The 19,317-nt window shown below is 42.3% G+C and overlaps 1 protein-coding gene across 6 annotated transcripts in view; it reads left to right on the top strand.

Annotated features, from left to right (window-relative positions):
* Positions 1-18,568, top strand: part of HDHD2 (haloacid dehalogenase like hydrolase domain containing 2) — a 49,105-nt gene extending 30,537 nt beyond the window's left edge. For all 6 annotated transcript variants that reach the window (XM_059893811.1, XM_059893814.1, XM_059893813.1 and 3 more), the window contains exons 5-7: positions 6,384-6,600; positions 8,659-8,722; positions 12,879-18,568. In XM_059893811.1, the coding sequence (XP_059749794.1) occupies positions 6,384-6,600; positions 8,659-8,722; positions 12,879-12,982 (385 nt within the window). In that variant the 3' untranslated portion in view covers positions 12,983-18,568. The remainder of the gene's footprint in view (positions 1-6,383; positions 6,601-8,658; positions 8,723-12,878) is intronic.
* The last annotated feature ends 749 nt before the right edge of the window (positions 18,569-19,317 follow it).

The following is a 19,317-nucleotide window of genomic DNA, read 5'->3' as shown; positions in this document are numbered from 1 at the left end:
AATATTAGTCACTGGGCTTCCCTGGTGGCACAGTGGTTGAGAGTCTGCCTGCCAATGCAGGGGACGCGGGTTCGAGCCCTGGTCTGGGAGGGTCCCGCATGCCGCGGAGCAACTGGGCCCGTGAGCCGCAATTGCTGAGCCTGCGTGTCTGGAGCCTGTGCTCCACAACAAGAGAGGCCGCGATAGTGAGAGGCCCGCGCACCGCGATGAAGAGTGGCCCCCGCTTGCCACAACTAGAGAAAGCCCTCGCACAGAAACGAAGACCCAACACAGCCATAAATTTTTTTAAAAAGCCATCTTTGGTGGAAGTTTAAAAAAAAAAAAAAAAAATTAGTCACTACTCATTATTTAATTAACTGGGGAGATTCTTTTATGATCAAGGCAACTCTTGCTACTCTAAATAAAAGCTTTAGGTGAATAAACCACATAAATATATTGTTACTGATCTTTTAAAATTGATGTATAACAGGTACAATAAGGTATACAGATTGTCAGTGTACAGCTCAATAAAAATTGACACATAGATATACCTGTGTAACCCCCACTCTGATCACGAGACAGAACATTTCCAGCGCCCTAGAAGGCTCTCTATCCCAGTCAATACCACCCCTTCCTCAAGGTAACCACTACTCTGACTTCTATCAATATTGCCAGTTTTTGATCTTCATATGAATGAAATCACACAGTTGTAGCATTTTGTTTTTGGTCTGTTTTTGAGATTTATCCAAATTGTTGCATGTAGCAGTACTTTTTTTGTTTTGTTCTTTATTTTTGTTGTTGTGTAGTAGTCTATGGTATGTATATTCCACAATTTACTCAATTGTTAATGGACATTTGGATTTTTCCAGTTTTGGCTGTTAAGAAGAAAGCTGCCATGAACATTCTTCTACATGTTTTTTGGGGACATATCCACTCATTTCTCTTGGGTCTGTATCTGGAAGTGAAATTACTGGATAATAGGATAAGTACTTGCTTAGCTTTAGTAAATGTTGCTAAACAATTTTCCACAGTGATTATGTAGAGTCATATGTTATGACCCACCAGCTATGAACAAGAGTTCCAGTTGCTGCACACTCTCACTAGTCTCTCGTTAGTCTATACCATTGTAGCTATTCTTTCTGGTGTGTATAGTGGTAGCTTACTGAGTTTCAATTCATATTTCCCTGGTGAGTAATATTGTTGAAGCCTTTTCATATACTTATTGGATATTGGGTAACTTTTTTTGTGATCTACACATTCAAGTCTTTTATCGCTTCTGATTGGGTTATAGTTTTCTTAGTGATTTGTTGGGGTTATGTATGTGTTATGTACACACAAGTCTTTGGTTGGATATACGTACTGCAGATGTCCTATCCCTGTCTGTGGTTTGCCAGTTCATTCTTTTAACAGTATGAGAACATGAAGTTTTTAATTTTGATGGAGTCCAATTTGTCAATATTTTCTTCTGTTATGCCTAAGAAATTTTCGCCCACCTCAGGGTCATGAAGATATTCTCCTGTGTTTTCTTCTGCAAGCTTTATTTTTCTACCTTTAGCAATTAGGTCTAAGGTCTATTTTGAGTTAACTTTTGTGAATTATGTGAAGTAAATTTCATTTTTTCTTTACAGATATCCAGTTGCTTCTGCAACATTTATTGCATAGATCCATTCTTTCAAAAGCCTCACAGAATTGCAGTGATGTTTTAGTGCTTTGACATAAATCAAGTGACTATATATGTGTGGCTCTGTTTCTAGATTTTTTATCTATACTTGTGCACTTCCACACTGTCTTGAATACTGTAGCTCTATAATAAATCTTAATATCTGGTAGTATACATTCTTCAACTTAATCCTTTTTAAGATTCTACATCGTTTCCATATAAATTTTGGAATCAACTTGTCAATTTCCACAAAAAAAAAGCTCACTAGGAGTTTGATTGCTACTTTATTAAATCTGTGGATTTGGGTCGAATTTACTGAACAGTAATGTGTCTTCCAGTCTATGAAGATGGAATATATCTCCGTTTATTTAGATTTTAGTCTTACATTCTTCAGCAGTGTTTTGCAGTTTTTAGAGTATAGGTCTTAGAAATTTTGTTAAATTAATCCTTGTATTTCATGTTGTTTTATGCGATTATCAGTGGTATTTTGTTAAATTTCACTTTTAATTGCTTGTTGCTAATACATAGAAGTATAATTGAGGTTTTATATGTTAACCTTGTATTCATGACCTTCTTACATTCACTTGCTAATTCTAATAATTTATTTATAGAATCTTTTGAATCGGATTTTCTACATGGACAGTTGTCAACCACAAATAATGACAATTTTACTTCACCCCTACCAATCTTTGTATTTTCATTTCTTTTTCTTGCTTTATTACACTCTCTGGGAACTGCAATACCAGATAGAAGTGGTGATAGTAGGTAGTCTACTATTAATGAGAAAATTGCTGTGTCAGTATGATATTGGAGATATTCTGGGGGTTTCAATTAATTAAGTGTTGATGGGATTTTCTCTTGATATATTTCATGATTTGCTATTGTTTTAATTTGAACTTTTGATAGTTGTGTTTGTCAGGTTGATTGGTATTAGTTTTAAATGTATTGAATGTCAAGATTTTGGCATCACCTAGTTCATTTGTTCTCAACTGGGGACATTTTTCCTCCCCAGGGGACATTTTTCCTCCGGGGACATTCAGCAATGTCTGGAGACATTTTTGGATGTCACAACTGGGGGAAGAAGAGTGCTACTGGCATCTAGTGGGTAGAGGCCATGGATGCGGCTAAACATCCCACAGGTATAGGACAGATCTCCCCACATAAAGCATTTTTCAGTAAAAAAATGTCAGAAGTGTTGAGAGTGAAAAGACCTGATCTGATTCAGTTCCTTCATTTGATAAGAAACCGGGGCCCACAAATGTGAAGTGATTTGCTGTTACCTATTTTAAGTAGCACACACAGTACACTTCCTATATTTATGAATAAAAATAATTGTCATCACTGTCAGATAGATAGTATGAAAAAGTTTGCATATATCATCTCTATTCCCCAAGAAGGTAAGCGTTATTCCCCATTTTATAGATCAGGACACTAAGGCATACAGTGCTTCATCCATTAATTAACTTATTCGATAAATATTTAGTGAAAGGTACCAGGGTTTGTTTTTGTTTTTGTTTTGGATTTTTTTTTTTTTGGAAGTAAGAAATACAGTGATGAGTAAAACTAATGGGCATAGTGGAGATTGTAAGCTAGTGAGGAAGACAAACCAAACACAGTTGAGTAAGGATTATAAACTATAGGAAGTGATATAAAGGAAAAAGGGGATGAGATAGAGATGAAATGTGAGGAGGAAGTCCACTTTGCAGGGAGATTGGGAATGGCTTCTTTGATGTGCTGACATTCAAGCTGAGACCTGACAAGTGAGCAGAAGATAGCTGTGTGCAAAGTATGGGGCTCTGTTTCAGGAGGAGGGAACACCAGGTGTGGGGGCTGAAGCAGGAAAAGACTGTACGTTTTTGGTACATAGTCAGTGACGGGGAAGGTGACGTGAGATTGGAGATGTAGACAGTTGCCAGGTAAGGCCAGGCCTTACAAGCTTCGGTAAGGACTTTGGGTTTTTTATACTCTTTGCAATGAGAGGTTATTGAAAGGTTTTAATCAGGGGAGGGACGCAATCCCATCTGTACTTTTAAAACTCCCCCTATTGCATGTACGATGGGTTGGAATAACAGGGGAAGAGTAGAAAGCAGAAAGATGAGTTAAGACTATTGCAGAGGTTCTCCAGAGGGAGTAAGACCATTCTGAGAAATTTTTGTTTTTGTTTTGGACTTGGAAGTGACTGGATTTGCTAATAATAGGGATGTGGAAGGGTGAGGGAAAGTGAGAAATCAAGGATGACTGCTAGTTTCTGGCTTGAGCAATGGGGCCAATTTACTGAGTTGGGAAAGATTGGGGGAGGGTCGTTTTGGGGGGTGGGAAGAAAAGGACTCAATAGTTCGATGTCAGGCATATTAGGTTTATTAAGCTGCCGTGTAATTTCATTTCCACATGCTCCATCTTCAGCAGAAATGGTGAAAAGTTGATCATTTTTTCTAAAAAAGTGAGTTTATTTGGAAGAGTGCTGGATTGGTTTTCTGGAGTTCTGGGTTCCGACTCTCCTTGGTCTTGGCCAGCATCGCAAGGTCATCTTCTCATCTGTAAAATGGGGCGTGTCGGACTTGGTGTTCTTTATGGTCCCTTTCAGTAACGTACTGTGGCTCTGAATTTAAGTCATCCCCTTAGCTTTTCTCTCACTGCTCTGCCTAACATTTTTATAATGTGGTCCAGCTCCCCGGCTAGGACTTTTTATAGTTTTTTTCCTTTGCCTACATGGAATTTATAGCCATGGATTTTTGCATCAGGCCTTCTTTATGCCTTTTTTTCTTGTTTCTTGCACCTCAACGGGCTTATAGTTAAATAGAGACAGAAAATTCTCAGATTTCTTCCCGATACATTACTTCTGGTAACAAAACAACCAACTTTTTTTTGCCCTGTCTAGGAAGTGTGAAAACAGTCCCAAGTATTGGAGTGTCTATTTTCTTACATTTTGAAAATGTTTAACTATACAAAAATCTTTTAATCTGTGTCCTTGAAAATATTTACCTTTCAATCTATCCTGAACATGCCTTGGCTCTTCAAAGAGTCAGTAAAGCTTATGCTGTACGTAGAAGAATGACAGAAGCAAGAACCACTTCCCTGAGAGATGCCCATCCTCTCCAAGCTCCTGAAGAACCAGTTCCCATTTAGAGAAATGTAGAGGAACCCACAGTTTCAGCCCTTCCAGAGAAGGCACGGGAATTAAGTACACACATCAATCAAGCTGATAAGTCTCATCCCCAGTTAATATATAATAAAATATTAACAAAGCTAAATCAAATGAGTTTTTAGTTTAGCTATGTAAGTGGAAAGCAATTTTGAGGTCTGTTGCATAAAGAATTCCAGTTCCGTGGTAGAGTAGCAAATAAATGGGATTGGGGGCAGGGTGACAAGAGGGGAGATAGATAAATCACCCGTTATTATCTCATTGCTATCAGCTGTGGTTCTTTAAGGCCAACATAGTGGCCTTATTCAGGTTTCCTAACAGTTGGATTTTAAGATCTGCTTTAAGAAATAAATTTGTATTACTATTAGTGAATAAATTTGAAGGATCCGTCCTGTGCTGTGAGCAATTCGTAGTAACTAACAATAAGGCCCTGTAATAGTCCAGTATTGGTTTTTACTTAATAAAATATTTAATCATAAATGTCTGAATCCTGCATCTCCCACAGGAAGGCATTTCCATGCCCACTGACAAGAATAATTTAGCAGTTTCATAGTTGAGCGCTTAATTACTCATAATTGTGAAGGGTAAGATGTGATGAATTCTTCCTCGATGGACATACTAAATATTTAACTAAGTAGATGACTTAAAGTAAATTAAGCTAAGTGAGATCATTTATTACATTGGTTAAAAGCAGTTTAAGAAGAATATCATGTCCTGCATTCGGTTAGATGATAATATGTGTGTGACTCTCTGTGCTGTGTGACTTATAGGCTGCACTGTTGGGATGGTTGGCAGATTTTTTTGGATGGAGGTTAGAGGGGTTTCTTAGATTTGTTATGTTTTGCCTGACTCAGTAATGAGGATCCTTGACTATATGTAGAGTTTAGTTCTCTAACGAGAAAACTCTTTATGCCCTTTCGGTTGGTATGAGAGTATTTGTCCTACATCAAGAAGAAGGAAGGGACTTGACAGTATAGGCTCACCCTTAAGCCTTACTGCTGTGTCCTTCAGGGAAGACAGCCTGATTTGCCAAGTAAAGTCCGAAGCAGTCAAAAGGTAAAATGAAGAGGGAAAGATACAAGCAGAAAGTATTTGTAAAATGCTCTATGAAATTTCTGAATTCGAAGGAATCATATTTTGGAGCAGAGGAAAGAGGAAGCCAGGTATTTTAGGAGTTAGCTGAACATGTCACTGCAGCATCAGTTGAGTCGTACTGTAAAAGGCTCAGGAGCCTGCTGCTTACCATTAGGGAGGTTGAAACAACTTGTCTCATTAAGTTAAGCTTCTTCCCTCAAGTGTCTTATTTAGCTTTACTTCCCTTAATTCTCTTTCCGTGGTGATTTGGGTAATATGTCTGAAACCACTAAAGGTAAAAGGTTGAAGCAATCCCTAATTTAATAATCTATCACCTTTCTTTAGTGTATCTGAGTGTAATTCTCAGCAGTTCCTAGCGAATTCATTAGAAGACAGCAAGTCATTAAAAGTTAATAAGAAACTATTTGTTTCTGTGAGTGTGAATAAAACCACTTTGTAAGTCTGACATTCTTTTCCAGTCATAAAAACCTTGCTTTTAGCCAATTTCCATTTTCTCTGTCTCTCTAGGTTGCTCCTGGATGGGGCGCCTCTGATAGCAGTCCACAAAGCCAGGTATTACAAGAGGCAGGACGGCTTAGCCCTGGGGCCTGGACCGTTTGTGACTGCTTTAGAGCATGCCGCCGATACCAAAGCCACAGTCGTGGGGAAACCAGAGAAAACGTTCTTTTTGGAGGCATTGCGGAGCACTGGCTGTGAACCTGAGGAGGCCATCATGATTGGAGATGTAAGTAGAAGAGCCCAGGAAATGCCCTGGGCTTACCTGTCATGCTGGGAGGAACCAACTTCGAAGCACTGCTTTGAAACACAAGCAGGCTCTTATTGATGATATCAGATGGTAATAAGAGGCTACCCATAAAACAGGCTTTCCAGTAGTTGTTTACTGGTATTCTAAAGAACTGAAATATTGTTTCTGACATTCTTCATAGTGTGATGAGATATATAGAATTCAAAAGACCATCAACTGCAAGGCAATTAAATGCTTTATATGTCTTTTTGAAGAAAACTTCTACATAGATTTAGACTTTTTTGACTATTCCTTAATGCAGAGAACACCTATACACAAAGAATTCTCCCGTTATTGATTTTTTTGCTAGTATATGCTTTATGGAAGAACTTCCCAGTCAGTGTGCCACAAATAGCTAAAGATATCAATTGCCTCAGGCCTAGGAGTGGCAGGGCTGAACCTGGACAGTCGGGGGCTCTACCCAGTGACCTCTGGCTGTGAGTACCTTGTCAGTTTACCCCAGTGTACTGGGAAAACATTATTTTCTATGTGTGCCATGAGGAGAAAAGTGCTAGAAAGCACACTGCCTTGTGGAAGTAGGTGGCAAGGATTATATTTCAATTTTGAATAATAACGCATTAGGCCAGAAGGGACCATTGAGATTGTCTGGTCCAAACCTCCTCATTTTATAGACTGAGAAACTGAAGCCCAGAGAGGCAAACCTCCATGCCGGAATTCCCATAGCTAATGAGTGGCACAGCTGGAAGTGGAACTCGAGGCCCTGGACTCCCTCCAGAACGAACTGTAGACCCCTTGCTGTCTTGTGCTGGTGCACATGGATCACGGTCCCCCGATTCCCTCTTCCGCTCCTATATCCTTGCACCTGAAACCCAATAGGATCATCGCTGGACTCAATACTGTTTTGAAAAACCATCTTTTCAGTAACACTTTTTCCTCTTGGAAGGCCTTTAGCTGACTTTCCTAGGCAAATGTGTATTCGAGAAAGTGGTTATCTTAGTCTGGAGACTTCAGAATTCTTTATCCCTGGAGATGCTGGCATTGGGGCAGGATGGAAGGTGGGAAGGGCACGCAATAGCAGTGTTCAGCTGCACGGAGGGTTGTTATTCAAGAGAGTGGAAGTTTTTCCCTCCCTTTCCTTGTTCACTTTTTCCCCACTTCCCTTCCTTCTGTCCCTCTCCCCCATCTCCCCTGCTTCAACAAGGCAAGTTTAGGTGCACAAAAAAGGTTTTAAGTTAGACCTTGAATGAAGATTTTGACATTTTAAGACTCATTTCCAAGGGCTGTTGTTGAATAATATGAATGATTTTTAAGGAAAAAACTTTTCTTTGGGTGTGATCTGAATGAATCCTGCTTATACACATGAGATGGTAGGACTGATTTTATTGATGATGTTTCTTCCAGTTCTTGGATTTTTATTACTTTGCATTTGTCATCACAATTAGCCAAGTATATTCACCCCAATCTTGAGTAAGAATTGGAAAACAAAAGCTTCCCTTTGAAACTGATCTGTTATTCCTAAGTGTGAAGTGAATATCAGACAGTCTCAGAATCTGTTTAAGTAAACTGATCTGATTTGATTCCCCCTGTTAGGGACGATTGGATGGAAAGTAAGGATAATATGTTACATGGACAGCACAAGAGCTGTCTTCTGAACCTAGTTCATTCACTGTCCTGCAGTTGGATCATTTACCTTAAAAGCTGCCAAATGATAGAATACTTTTTTTCCATGATCTGTTTTAAAAGGAAATAGATGTACATGTGGCAAAACATGAAGCACTGTAACTGTGCTTTTTATGTTTGGTTACTAGGATTACTACTCTATTTTTTACCTCTACCTCTATTACGCTTCCCTTTTCCAATGGTATGCTCCCTCAGATGTGGGTTTATCCTTTTTTACACCTGCTTCTCTTTCATTTTAAGGAAAAAAACATGGGATTACAGTTGGCCATCCTAGCCTAATAAATCAAATCAATTGGTCAGTTTTGTTGGCAAGCTCACTGATGACCCTGGACTAAATGCTTCGTTATGCTTTTCTAGGATTGCAGGGATGATGTTGGTGGGGCTCAGAATGTCGGCATGCTGGGCATCTTAGTCAAAACTGGTATGTATCTTCAGTATAATATTCTGTTTCTCTAAAACAGAATGGTAGAATACACAGCTGCTTAAAGAACAGTCTTTGAAGAAATGGCAAAGCCCACTGGGCACTTTAATTCTCTTTCTGCCACAAAGCAAAAATAAAATGGGCTTAGGATTGCAGGGAAAGAAGACAATGTGAAAGGGCCCATGCTGTGCAAAGCTAGGAAGATCAGATCAGAGTTCAGAGGTATTTTAACAGTTACACAGAGATAACCATACACAATTGACCATTAGCATTTGTATGATTTTCTGGATATACAAATCACCAAAGTTGACCAAAAGACCATTGATGTGGGGCTCTGTAAAAATATGTTTTCTTTTTGCACCAGCTATAAGATGAAGTTGATCTTTTAGCAACTGGCTAGCTAAGTGATGTGATACTTTGTGTTAATGTTTACATTTTTTTAAAAAACACACAAAAAACTTTTGTCTTTTCACTTACTGTTTTAGTAACAATTTCCTGTACCAAAATTAGGTAAACCGGGTGTGATCCCTCAAATAAATTTAAGGAAAGGGAAAGAAACTAATAGGGGAGACTCAGCTAATACAGTATCATGGCAACAGTGGACCAGTTTGGTGTCCTGGGTCTTGGTCTCAGCTCTGCACTGACTGTGAGACTCTGGGCAAGGCCCTTCACCTCTTTGGGCCATTTACGGATGATGGGGCTGGACTGGTCCCTTCTAGCTCTCACAGTATATGCGTATTACACTGTGGAGTGTGATTAATAAAGTCCTTTCAAGGTACGGAAAGAATAGTCATGGGAGCTGTGTGTGGGCTTGTGTGCTGTTGCACTAGGAACTTGATGAGCCTTTCCAGATAAAATGAAAAGGTCTCCCCTGCACCTGCCCCCAGCTGGCACCTGCTGAGCTTAAAACTAATAGCACGTGTTTGAGGATGACAGCCAGGAGTCTGGTCCGAGAATTGTCATCGGGCTCTTACCAGTTAAATAGCAGTTAAGTGGTTCCATAGATGGCTCTGTGAGTTCATATGCCTGGCTTCATGCAGGCTGTGCAGAAAAGGGAAGATTTAAACACTAAGTCACCGACGAGCTGCCACTGGGAAATGTTTTAGAAAGAGTATATTTACTCATGACTGTGATGTTCAAGAAAATGTGGTTGCATAAAAGCTATTTTGAATTTAAAAAGAGGAACAAGAAAACATAGATGTTGCTACAATTGAATAAGAAGTATTTTCTAGGCCCTGTGTGAACAAAGAATGGGAACAGTCTTGTCATGCTGGGCGTCTGGAGTGAACCATTGGAGCCTTGCAGATAGTGACTCCAGTCACTCTAGAATTAACAGTATTGTTTTTTCACATTTCTAATTCAAAATGATCACCGTCTTCCCAGAAACATGCCCTTTGATGGAAGCAAAAAAGAGGATATATCAGGGAGTCAGGAAGAACAGCCACACTCCTCATCCTCCCCTGTATCTGAATTTTCAGACTCTTGTCGTTCCTCATCATTTTATGATCTGGTCATTGAGGAAACCCTCAGATAACTATTTTCCTCTCGGGTATTGTTCCCATGAACATTTCCTTTCTTTAGGTCACATAACTAAGGATTTACACCAAGTATGAAAACTGGTCCTATGCCAGGGTCTTGTAGGCCCACCTTCCCTAGCTGGTCTCCATTGGCTCTGCCTTCTTTTCTGACTGGCAGTTGGTTGTGGTCAGCCTGTCACAGAGGCATCCAGTTAGTCTTAGAGAAGCCAGCAGCTCCACACAATCAAATCTAAAATGTCTAACTTAGAAACGTAGCTAAGTACAGCTCATGAAAACAGGCCCATGTGTACTGCTCATCTTTGGTCAGAAAAAAGTCCTAAGTAAGCCCACTGTTCTGAAAGCGTACAGAGCAGCCGGCTCCACTCATAAATTTGAACTCAGTGCAGTGAACAATTGCTGAGTTTCCCAGTGTTTGAAAATTACCAGAGAGATTTTAAATTATTCAGTGATAGTCTTGAGCAGTTTTGTTTTCTCAGTAACACATGATAGATGCTCAATATACATTTGCTCCACGATTTGTTAGTAAAGACTTTTGACTAGCCATAACTAGAATCTATTTCTGTTTAGCATGTAAAACAATCACCTAGAAAAGATGGGATCACCCTTTGTCCACTGTTGTCAACATGGCTTCCTGCATTCTCCCTCCATTCACCATTTATTCGTCCAGGAAAGTATAGACTGCCACACTGAGTCAGGCCTGAGTGATGGTGGCCTGCTTCATTCACTCAGCCAACGTTATTGAGCATCTGCCATATGCCAGACAAAATGCACGTTGCTAGAACTATCACACATTCATGAGCCACTGTGTCAATTTGTACTTTGTAGAAACCCCACTTGCAGAGCCAGACTAAACAGAAGCATTCTGGAAGCTTATGGCTAAGAAACCTGACTTTCACACATTTGCCTTTAGACCACTGGCTCCAAGAAGTGGGTGGTATAGCAAAAGTTAGTCATTAACTTACCTGTGAGAACAAGCAGAAACCTTGCAAAGGAGTTTATACTCAATGGGATTTAAGCTTGAGGAAAAACTAGCAGTAGAGTTTGCTGTATGGACCATACTGTGGACAGGTGCCTTGAGGACGCTAAAGTAAGTTAGCTTTGTACGTTAGATGCTGGCTCCTTTCCTGTAGGAATTCACAGTCAGCAAGCCAGGACAGGAAGCATCTTCACCACCACATTGTCAAGTTGGGGAAGGGGGGTTTTCAGGCTTGGTGTTTGCTGAACAAAGCCTCTTAAAGAGCAGTTATAGAAAACAGAAGGGATTGTAGAAAGTGGTGGGTCTATTGTTGGGGAACCCAGATTTAGACAGAGAATACTGAAAAATGCAGAAGAATAAATAGCAGAGATCACAGAAAAGGGGATGAGGGAGTGAGGAGAAAGGGCAAGTGCAGAGGCAGCGCTGAGACTACGGGGCAGTCGGCCTCGTTCCCCCAAGGCCTCGTCTAAAACAGTGTTCCTCCCTCCCTCCCTCCCTTCCTTCCTTGCTTCCTTCTTTCCTTTCTTCCTTCCTAAAATGCTATGGAATGCTCACCACGTGCTAGTCATTATGTCAGGTGCTGGGAATACCTTGGGGAACAAAACAGACATAGTCCCTGCTCTTAGAGAACTTATAGTCTTAGATGTGAGACACACATTAAACAAATAAATATATAATTACAAATTGTTATAAATATTGTGGAGACAAAGAACAGGGTACCGAGAGAGAGAGAGAGAATAACAGGGAGGGGATCTCATTTGGATGGGAAGGTGGGACTGACCCGAAGCCTGAAGGAGGTTGTCAGTTGAGAAGAATGTCCCAGGCAGAGGGAGCGGCAGGTGTGTCCAGCACAGCACTGCAGCTGGTGAGAGTGGCACGTGCTGAGGTGAGGGGTCCTGGGCCGGGTGACTGAGGGGCCTGGTGGGCAACAACAGAGATACGGGGTTCTTTCTGAAGGGCATTGGAACACATTAAGGGTGTTTAAACAGGGGCCATGCATGGTCTGATGTACATGTGTAAGAGTCTGTGACCGTGCTGCGCTGTTCAGCTGTGGGTCTTGAACTGCAGAGTCCAGGGAGAGTTCGGCAGCAGGCCCACCCATCGGTGCCCTGCCGGCCCGCCTGTGCTGCCGGCCCGCCTGTGAGCACCGTGAGCACCCATCTTTCCTTCCCCCCCCACCCCCGGGCGCCCTCATTTGCCCGCTCGCAGGGCTCCTGTTTGGCAGCAGCTCATGCTGTTTCCAGTCACCCTCTGGAGCTGACAAGGCCTCTGCCCTGTGGGGTCTGGGCTTTCATTTAAAAGCACTGATTTAATCACCATCCCTATCTGTAGGGCTGCTGGGGGAAGAAAATGATTTCACCAGCTGAGGAGATTCGAAGGCACCCTTAGCTCTCAGGTGACCCAGTCCCTGTGACTGTCCATCGTGAAAGACCAGAGGGCCTGGGAAATGCTGAATATGACCTTGCTTTGAATTGCCTCATGGCATTCCTGAAGCCTGGATAAAAGGTGCCTTGGGAGCTGTGGAGACCTTGATTCTCTCATCATTGTAAGGGTGGTCCCTGGTGTCCCAGGTGCTCACAGGGTGTGATTAATCTGGTGTTCTACCAGTAGCCTTTGTTCACTGGCTTTACTTTCATTTCAGGGAAATACCGAGCAGCAGACGAAGAAAAAATTAATCCAGCTCCTTACTTAACTTGTGACAGCTTCCCGCATGCCGTGGACCACATTCTGCAGCATCTACTGTGAGCCATTATGTGAATCAGAAGCAACCTGAAACGCAGCTTTTCATTGTCTGGCAAGAATCCCTCAACAGCTTAATGCCAGCATGGACAGACAGAGACCACTCAGGCTTGGTCACCATTTAACCCTCTTTTATTGGGCAGTAATTAGAAAGAAAGGTATTGAATTGCAGCCAGACACCAAGCCTGGCTCATCCCTTTTATTTCGTAAAAGAAGATGAGATCTGGGACTTCCCTGGTGGCGCAGTGGTTGGGAATCTGCCTGCCAATGCAGGGGCCACAGGTTCGATCCCTGGTCTGGGAAGATCCCACATGCTGTGGAGTGGCTAGGCCCGTGCGCCACAACTACTGAAGCCCACACGCCTAGAGCCCGTGCTCCCCAACAAGGGGGGGCCACTGCAATAAGAGGCCTGTGCACTGCATCTAAGAGTAGCCTTCACTTGCTGCAACTAGAGAGAGCCTGCGTGCAGCAAGGAAGACCCACCGCAGCCAAAAAAATTAGAAAACAAAACAAAACAAAAAAAAAAGAAGATGAGATCCAAAGAAAGGGAAAGCTGAGATTTTGTGCCATTCCTTTTAAAATATTCATCAGGTTAGCGGCACTGGGGAAGAGTCTGCTGCAGGGAGCTTGTTCTCTGCTGTCTCCTCACTGGTAAATTGGAGGGGTTCAGACTCTGAATAAAGTTGAATGGTGTTTTTTAAGTTATAAAGTACTGCACTGAAGAGTGCATTAGGCTGTAGTTTTAATACTGAGTTCAACTGTGAAATCCATCAGAAGTGCCAAGTGGGGTACAGGACAGAAGAGACAAAATACAGTGTCCTTTAGCCCAAGTGAAGGAGTGAATTTGCTTTAACAGATGTTGAAAACTAGATTAGCTACTGTATTATTTCCAGCACAGGTGACTTCTTTTTCTCTTCGTTAGCCAGAGATGAGTAATTTAAATTTAGAACCTGATTTTAATTTAAAATATTTCCATTAATAACCTATTCATTGCAGATACCTATTATACTGTGTAACAGTTGTTTTGGAAATTTTATGTAAAATTAAAACTATCAGTATTTTACAGATGTTTTAATTAGACATTGTTATTAACAGGAACAGTGCAGAGACTAACATCAAGCCTTTGATGCTTACAGACCGTACATTTTTGAGGTTAGTGTCCACCCGGGTCCTGTTAACTGTACATTTGCAAGATTTCATTATTTTTGCCTCTGACACTATGGGAAAAATCTTTCAGAAGCTATTGGGACAGATTCAAGCTTTTATGTACTTGGTTACTACGGCTGTAAAATGAAATCTCATCTTGCAGCATGGATTCTTCTTCTCATGTTAAACCCACCAAAATGAAGGGGACTAAATAGGTAATGATTTTCCTAGTGCATTTGCATACTGTCATGATCCTGGGCCTTTGCAATTGTTTTACTGGGCTCTTGGGCACTGGATTATTAGCTTGTAATTGTCCATTATCATGGTGCTCACCTTATTGAAGCACACAGCAGTGTTAGTGAGCTTCGGGTTTTGATGCTTGTTTAGAGATCAGCTTGGTCTTGGATGGGAGGGAGCAAGGCTAAATAAATGGCTGCTCCCTCTCCTTCTGGTAGTTTGGTGAACACTTTTCTTGTTTTTGCAGATGCCCCAACTTAGTCCTTAAGGATCCTAGAGTGCAAAAGACAGATGTGCTAGGGCACCACCTCAGATCAGAAGGAGGGGTGCGGTGACTGGGGGCACAGCGCAGGGAGCCTGGCCAGCACTTCCCTTCGGTGACCTTGGGCAACTCCCCTAGCCACTCCTGCCTCCTTTCCCTTCTCTGTAAAGTGGAGATACCCATAGTGCCCACCACGTAGGCTTGTTGTGAGGGTTAAATGCACAACCCGTATATCAAGGACTTTAAATAGAGTCGGACGAATGTTAAGTGTTGCCTGTTTGCGATGATGACACAGATGTAGCAGGAGTATCTGCATTTAACGATCTGGAAAAGGTTGGTAGAATTCATCTCTACAGTCAGTTCAGTGGGGAAAGTCTTCCTGAGAATTTAAAAAAGAGAGACATTCTGCTACATTTAAATTCCTTCAGGCCGGAGCCACACAGAAAAGCCCAGCGTGCAGGCAAGAGGGGCTGCTGGGCGTGTTCACCAGTGGCCTGTTCCCCGGCACCTGGGTCAGTGATTCCTTGGCCCAAGCGTCATCAAGGGTTTGCTAGCTGCTGTGTGCAAAGTACCTGCTAGGAAATAAACATTTAAGGGAAGGATTTTGCCTGGAGGGCCCTTACTAGGTGAGGAGCCAAGGAGAATACCCCAGGCAGTGTGTAGACTCCGTGCCTCCCTCCTCTGTGACGCGGTCCTGACTGCAGGATGGATGAAGTGTTCCCTCCTTCGTGCCATGGAGCAGTTGTTAGATTATACTTAGGTCTTCGAACGTCTCTTCCCCCCACCAGACAGGACTCTGTCTGTGCTACAACACAGATGGGCACTCAGGCCGTCACCAGACAACTCAAAATTAGCTGTAAATATTACAGGAATTGAATGCTAGAGGGTATAGCTGTGGGTAGGGAGGAGAAAATGTTTCATTTTAGACTTGCTGCCCATAGGCGAGGCCCGTTAGGCACTTAAATGATGGCTCTGATGCTCTGGAGACAGGTGAGAGCTAAAGCCAAGCAGTAGACATCACTGATGGGTGAGTGGCAGGAGGGGGTAACCCAGCTGCGTGTAACGAGCCAGCCAAGAGAAACGGCTGCTCTACTTTTCCTCCATTCTCACTTGGCCCTCTAGGCCATTAAAATCTTAGTTGGCTATTTTATTTACTTAATAAACATTATATAGGACTTTCTAACTGACCTTTCCACGGTGTGAAGTTCGTGAGGATAAATAGAAATCTTGGTTTAGGTCGAGGTTACTGTAAACATTCCCAGCTCAGCTGGTTGGTTTGCCTCGGGCTTCATGGAGGAGATTTAATAACCGAAGTACGTAAAGGACTTTATTTTCCAGCCATTACATTTCAGGGGCTGTCTTGTGGTACTGACCCCAAGGATAGTGTTTGTACCAGCTTTACTATAATCCTGTCCTGGCCCCAGAAAAGGGACCAAGTGACATCTTAGGACTTGAAAGGGCATTAGAGAATGCCCATTGTCAGGAGGTGGTTATTGAGCATCTGCTGTGAGCTGGGTGAGGAGGAGGGTGAAGGACCAGTCTGGTGGGGAGACAAGGTTGTTGAACCCACTTAACTCTCACACGTCCAGAATCAGCTAGTTCTGCAGTGGCTCTACCTACCCACCATTCTATACCCCTGTCAGAGCGGATTGTAATGCCTGGAAAGGAGAAGGGGGCTGGCCCACCTCCCTAGTGACGGTTCCATCAAACACCTGCTGTTGTGGATATCAGAAACTGCCCTGGAGTGACAAGTGTCGTCATCTCACTCTTAACCCTACACTGAAAAATTACAGGAGCGAGTTGGACAGGAAAGTCAAAACACCTGCACTGATTATGTTCAGTTGGTTTTGGATCAATGGTGGTTCACGTAGGATGAAACTGAAGTCCTTGGGCACCTATAATAAAGAATTTTTAAAACTGCACTAATCTATTTCATTAAAACACTTGCCTTGGGCAGCAGAGTACTTTCGTCCTGTTAGCAGTTGTTTGCATAGAGCCAGCCATGTTTGCATTATTGAGTTTCTTTGACATAAGTCACAAAAGCCTTTCCCGGCGTAAATGCACAGGGCCTTTGCTGACTTTGTGTTACACCAGCCATCAAGACCTACTACCCAAAGCATGCTGCTGTCCTTGAGAGGCGAGGTGCCAGAGCACCAGAAATCGTTTATCATAATTCAAACCGCATCTGTTAAAATGAAACAGATTTTGATATCTTTTTCCTGTGTTTAATGTCATACACATCTCAATGCCTGTTTGTTTCACTGGCTGATGTGCCTGAGAAAACCAAATATTTATTTATTTTATTTATTTTAAATTATTTATGTATTTATTTTTGGCTGTGTTGGGTCTTCGTTGCTGTGCGCGGGCTTTCTCTAGTTGCGGCGAGCGGGGGCTACTCTTCGTTTTGGTGCACGGGCTTCTCATTGCAGTGGCTCCTCTTGTCGCAGAGCACGGGCTCTAGACACACGGGCTTCAGTAGCTGTGGCGCACGGGCTCAGTAGTTGTGGCTCACGGGCTTAGTTGCCCCACGGCATGTGGGATCTTCCCGGACCAGGGCTTGAACCCGTGTCCCCCGCTTTGGCAGGCAGATTCTTAACCACTGCGCCACCAGGGAAGTCCCCCAAATATTTTTAAATGCCCCTGGGAGTAAATCACTAAGGAAGACAGCAGAATGTAGCTCCAACTCCTAGATACATATCTTCTAGTTGGGAAATTGAGCTATCTTTGGATAGTTCTGACCTCTCCAGTTCGCCACAGTCCCCCACCTCTTCCTTGTCTTCCTTTACCCATGTGTAACTATGTTCCAAGTTCCTATAGCATTTGAGTTATGACCTCTGCTTTAGAAGAAAATACCACATGTGGAATTAAGTTCAAATTTCCACCAACAACTAACAGGCCAATCTCCTATATCCCTATAAACTTAGATATACTTTTAGTCTACTTTTAAAAAAATAACCAGAGACTCTAAACAGTAGATTAGTCATGTATTAGTTGATCTCTCTCAAAGCCCCACTAAAAGAAGAGGAAAGGAATAAAGATGTTATAAACCAACAAGGACAACCCACAAGCGAATGGTAGAGGAGACAGCAGTGGATGGCAGGGTTCAGTAATTCGGGAGATGGAAAGGATGATGGAGTGTTGACAACTAAAATCAACGCAAAGAAAAAAACCAAAATTCATCCTGTAGAACATCACCTCGAAGACTCAAGGCTTGCAGACACTGGGTAGAGAGGTCCTGAGGTGTGAGGCAAGGTTGAGAAGCAAGGAATTGGTTCAAAGCTGGGAAAGTGGCTGGAGCCCCAGAAACCCTCCCCACCCTGAGCAGCCAGGTACACACCCTCAGCCAGGCAGGAGAGTGGGGGGTTTACGCTCTGGAGAAGTGGAACTATGAACGTTCAGGCCTTGGAGACACTGGACACGGTGGTGGGCCAGGCTGAGAGGCAGGGCTGAAAACGGGATTAGGTAAATCTCTGTTCTGCAGCCATTGTCTGGTCCCCTTCCCCTTACAACCAGGACCAGAGAGCGTGGGCATGGAGTTGAAAGTTAATCTGATATGTTTGGCCATTTAGAAGACAATACTGATGGGTATCTGACAGATATGAAAATGTTGCCCCCAAAATTAAATACTTAGAAAATTAAGCAAATGAAAAAAACGAGGCAGTTATTAATTCCAAGAAAGACAAAACTCAACAAGAAAGGAAATGTAATCCTAATCCACTAGTTGGCTCTTCAGTAAACAATGTACGGTGAAAAATATCATAAAAATATTGATTATTGAGTTAACCTAAAACTGTAGTAACTGTTTGGGGATGATTAGGGAAAGACGTGTGTGTGGTAGGGATGGGGCAAAGGGATGAAAAGGCTATATTTCATTTCATCCAAAGCAGGAAGTCATTAGATAATGTATAATACTGATAAGCCACCAAAATAAAGGCATGACCTAAAAACATATGTGCGTGATCATTTGTAGACAGACTTTCCAAGGAATGAGGAGAGAAGGATGGACTATGTGATGGAATGTAGGTGGAAGTGTTACAAAGATGAACTTGGAGATTCTTAAAAGGAATGGAGGGAGGATGTGGAGGTGGGTTTTGGAAGTGGAAGGTTACCGGTATGTGCTGGGAGGGATGGCCAAACCACACTTACCTGAACGGAATCAGGAACTCCGGGGCAGTAAGCCAAAAGGGCCCAACCCTATCGTCACAAGGCATGCTGTCCACGGGAGCCCTCCTCTGCCCCTCTGCCTGTTCATTCTTAAGTACACGTATAGTGCACACTTGCCTGCTTTCCAACCACAGCAAATTAGCTATAATTGAGGTTCCATCCACTTGAGATTTTATGAAATCAGAAAGGGTGGCAAAGGCCACAAGCAAATGGACTAACAGCTATAAGAAATGTCAGCTGACAGCCTGACAAAGAAAATAACCCAAAAGCACAGACGGCAGATGTTGGAGATTGAACAGCACAGCAGTCTAGGCCATTGAGATTAGAGACCTCCATGTCTGCATATCAGCAGTGCTCACAGGGTCCTACGTAGTGACCATGAAGAAGTTTCAGCTGAGCTTCGACTAAGATGAAATGTCTTTTTGTTTTCTTTTAAACTCATTCAATTTGACTACATTTTCCATAAAATATTTTAAGAGGCATTTGAGAATATTCTATTCAAAATAATCAAAACCCCAAAATGTTTTTGTTT

The sequence above is a fragment of the Balaenoptera ricei genome, chromosome 14 (assembly GCF_028023285.1).
Source record: "Balaenoptera ricei isolate mBalRic1 chromosome 14, mBalRic1.hap2, whole genome shotgun sequence".
NCBI lineage: Eukaryota > Metazoa > Chordata > Mammalia > Artiodactyla > Balaenopteridae > Balaenoptera > Balaenoptera ricei.
The sequence above is the reverse complement of the archived record's forward strand: the minus strand, read 5'-3'. Positions and strand labels throughout refer to the sequence as shown.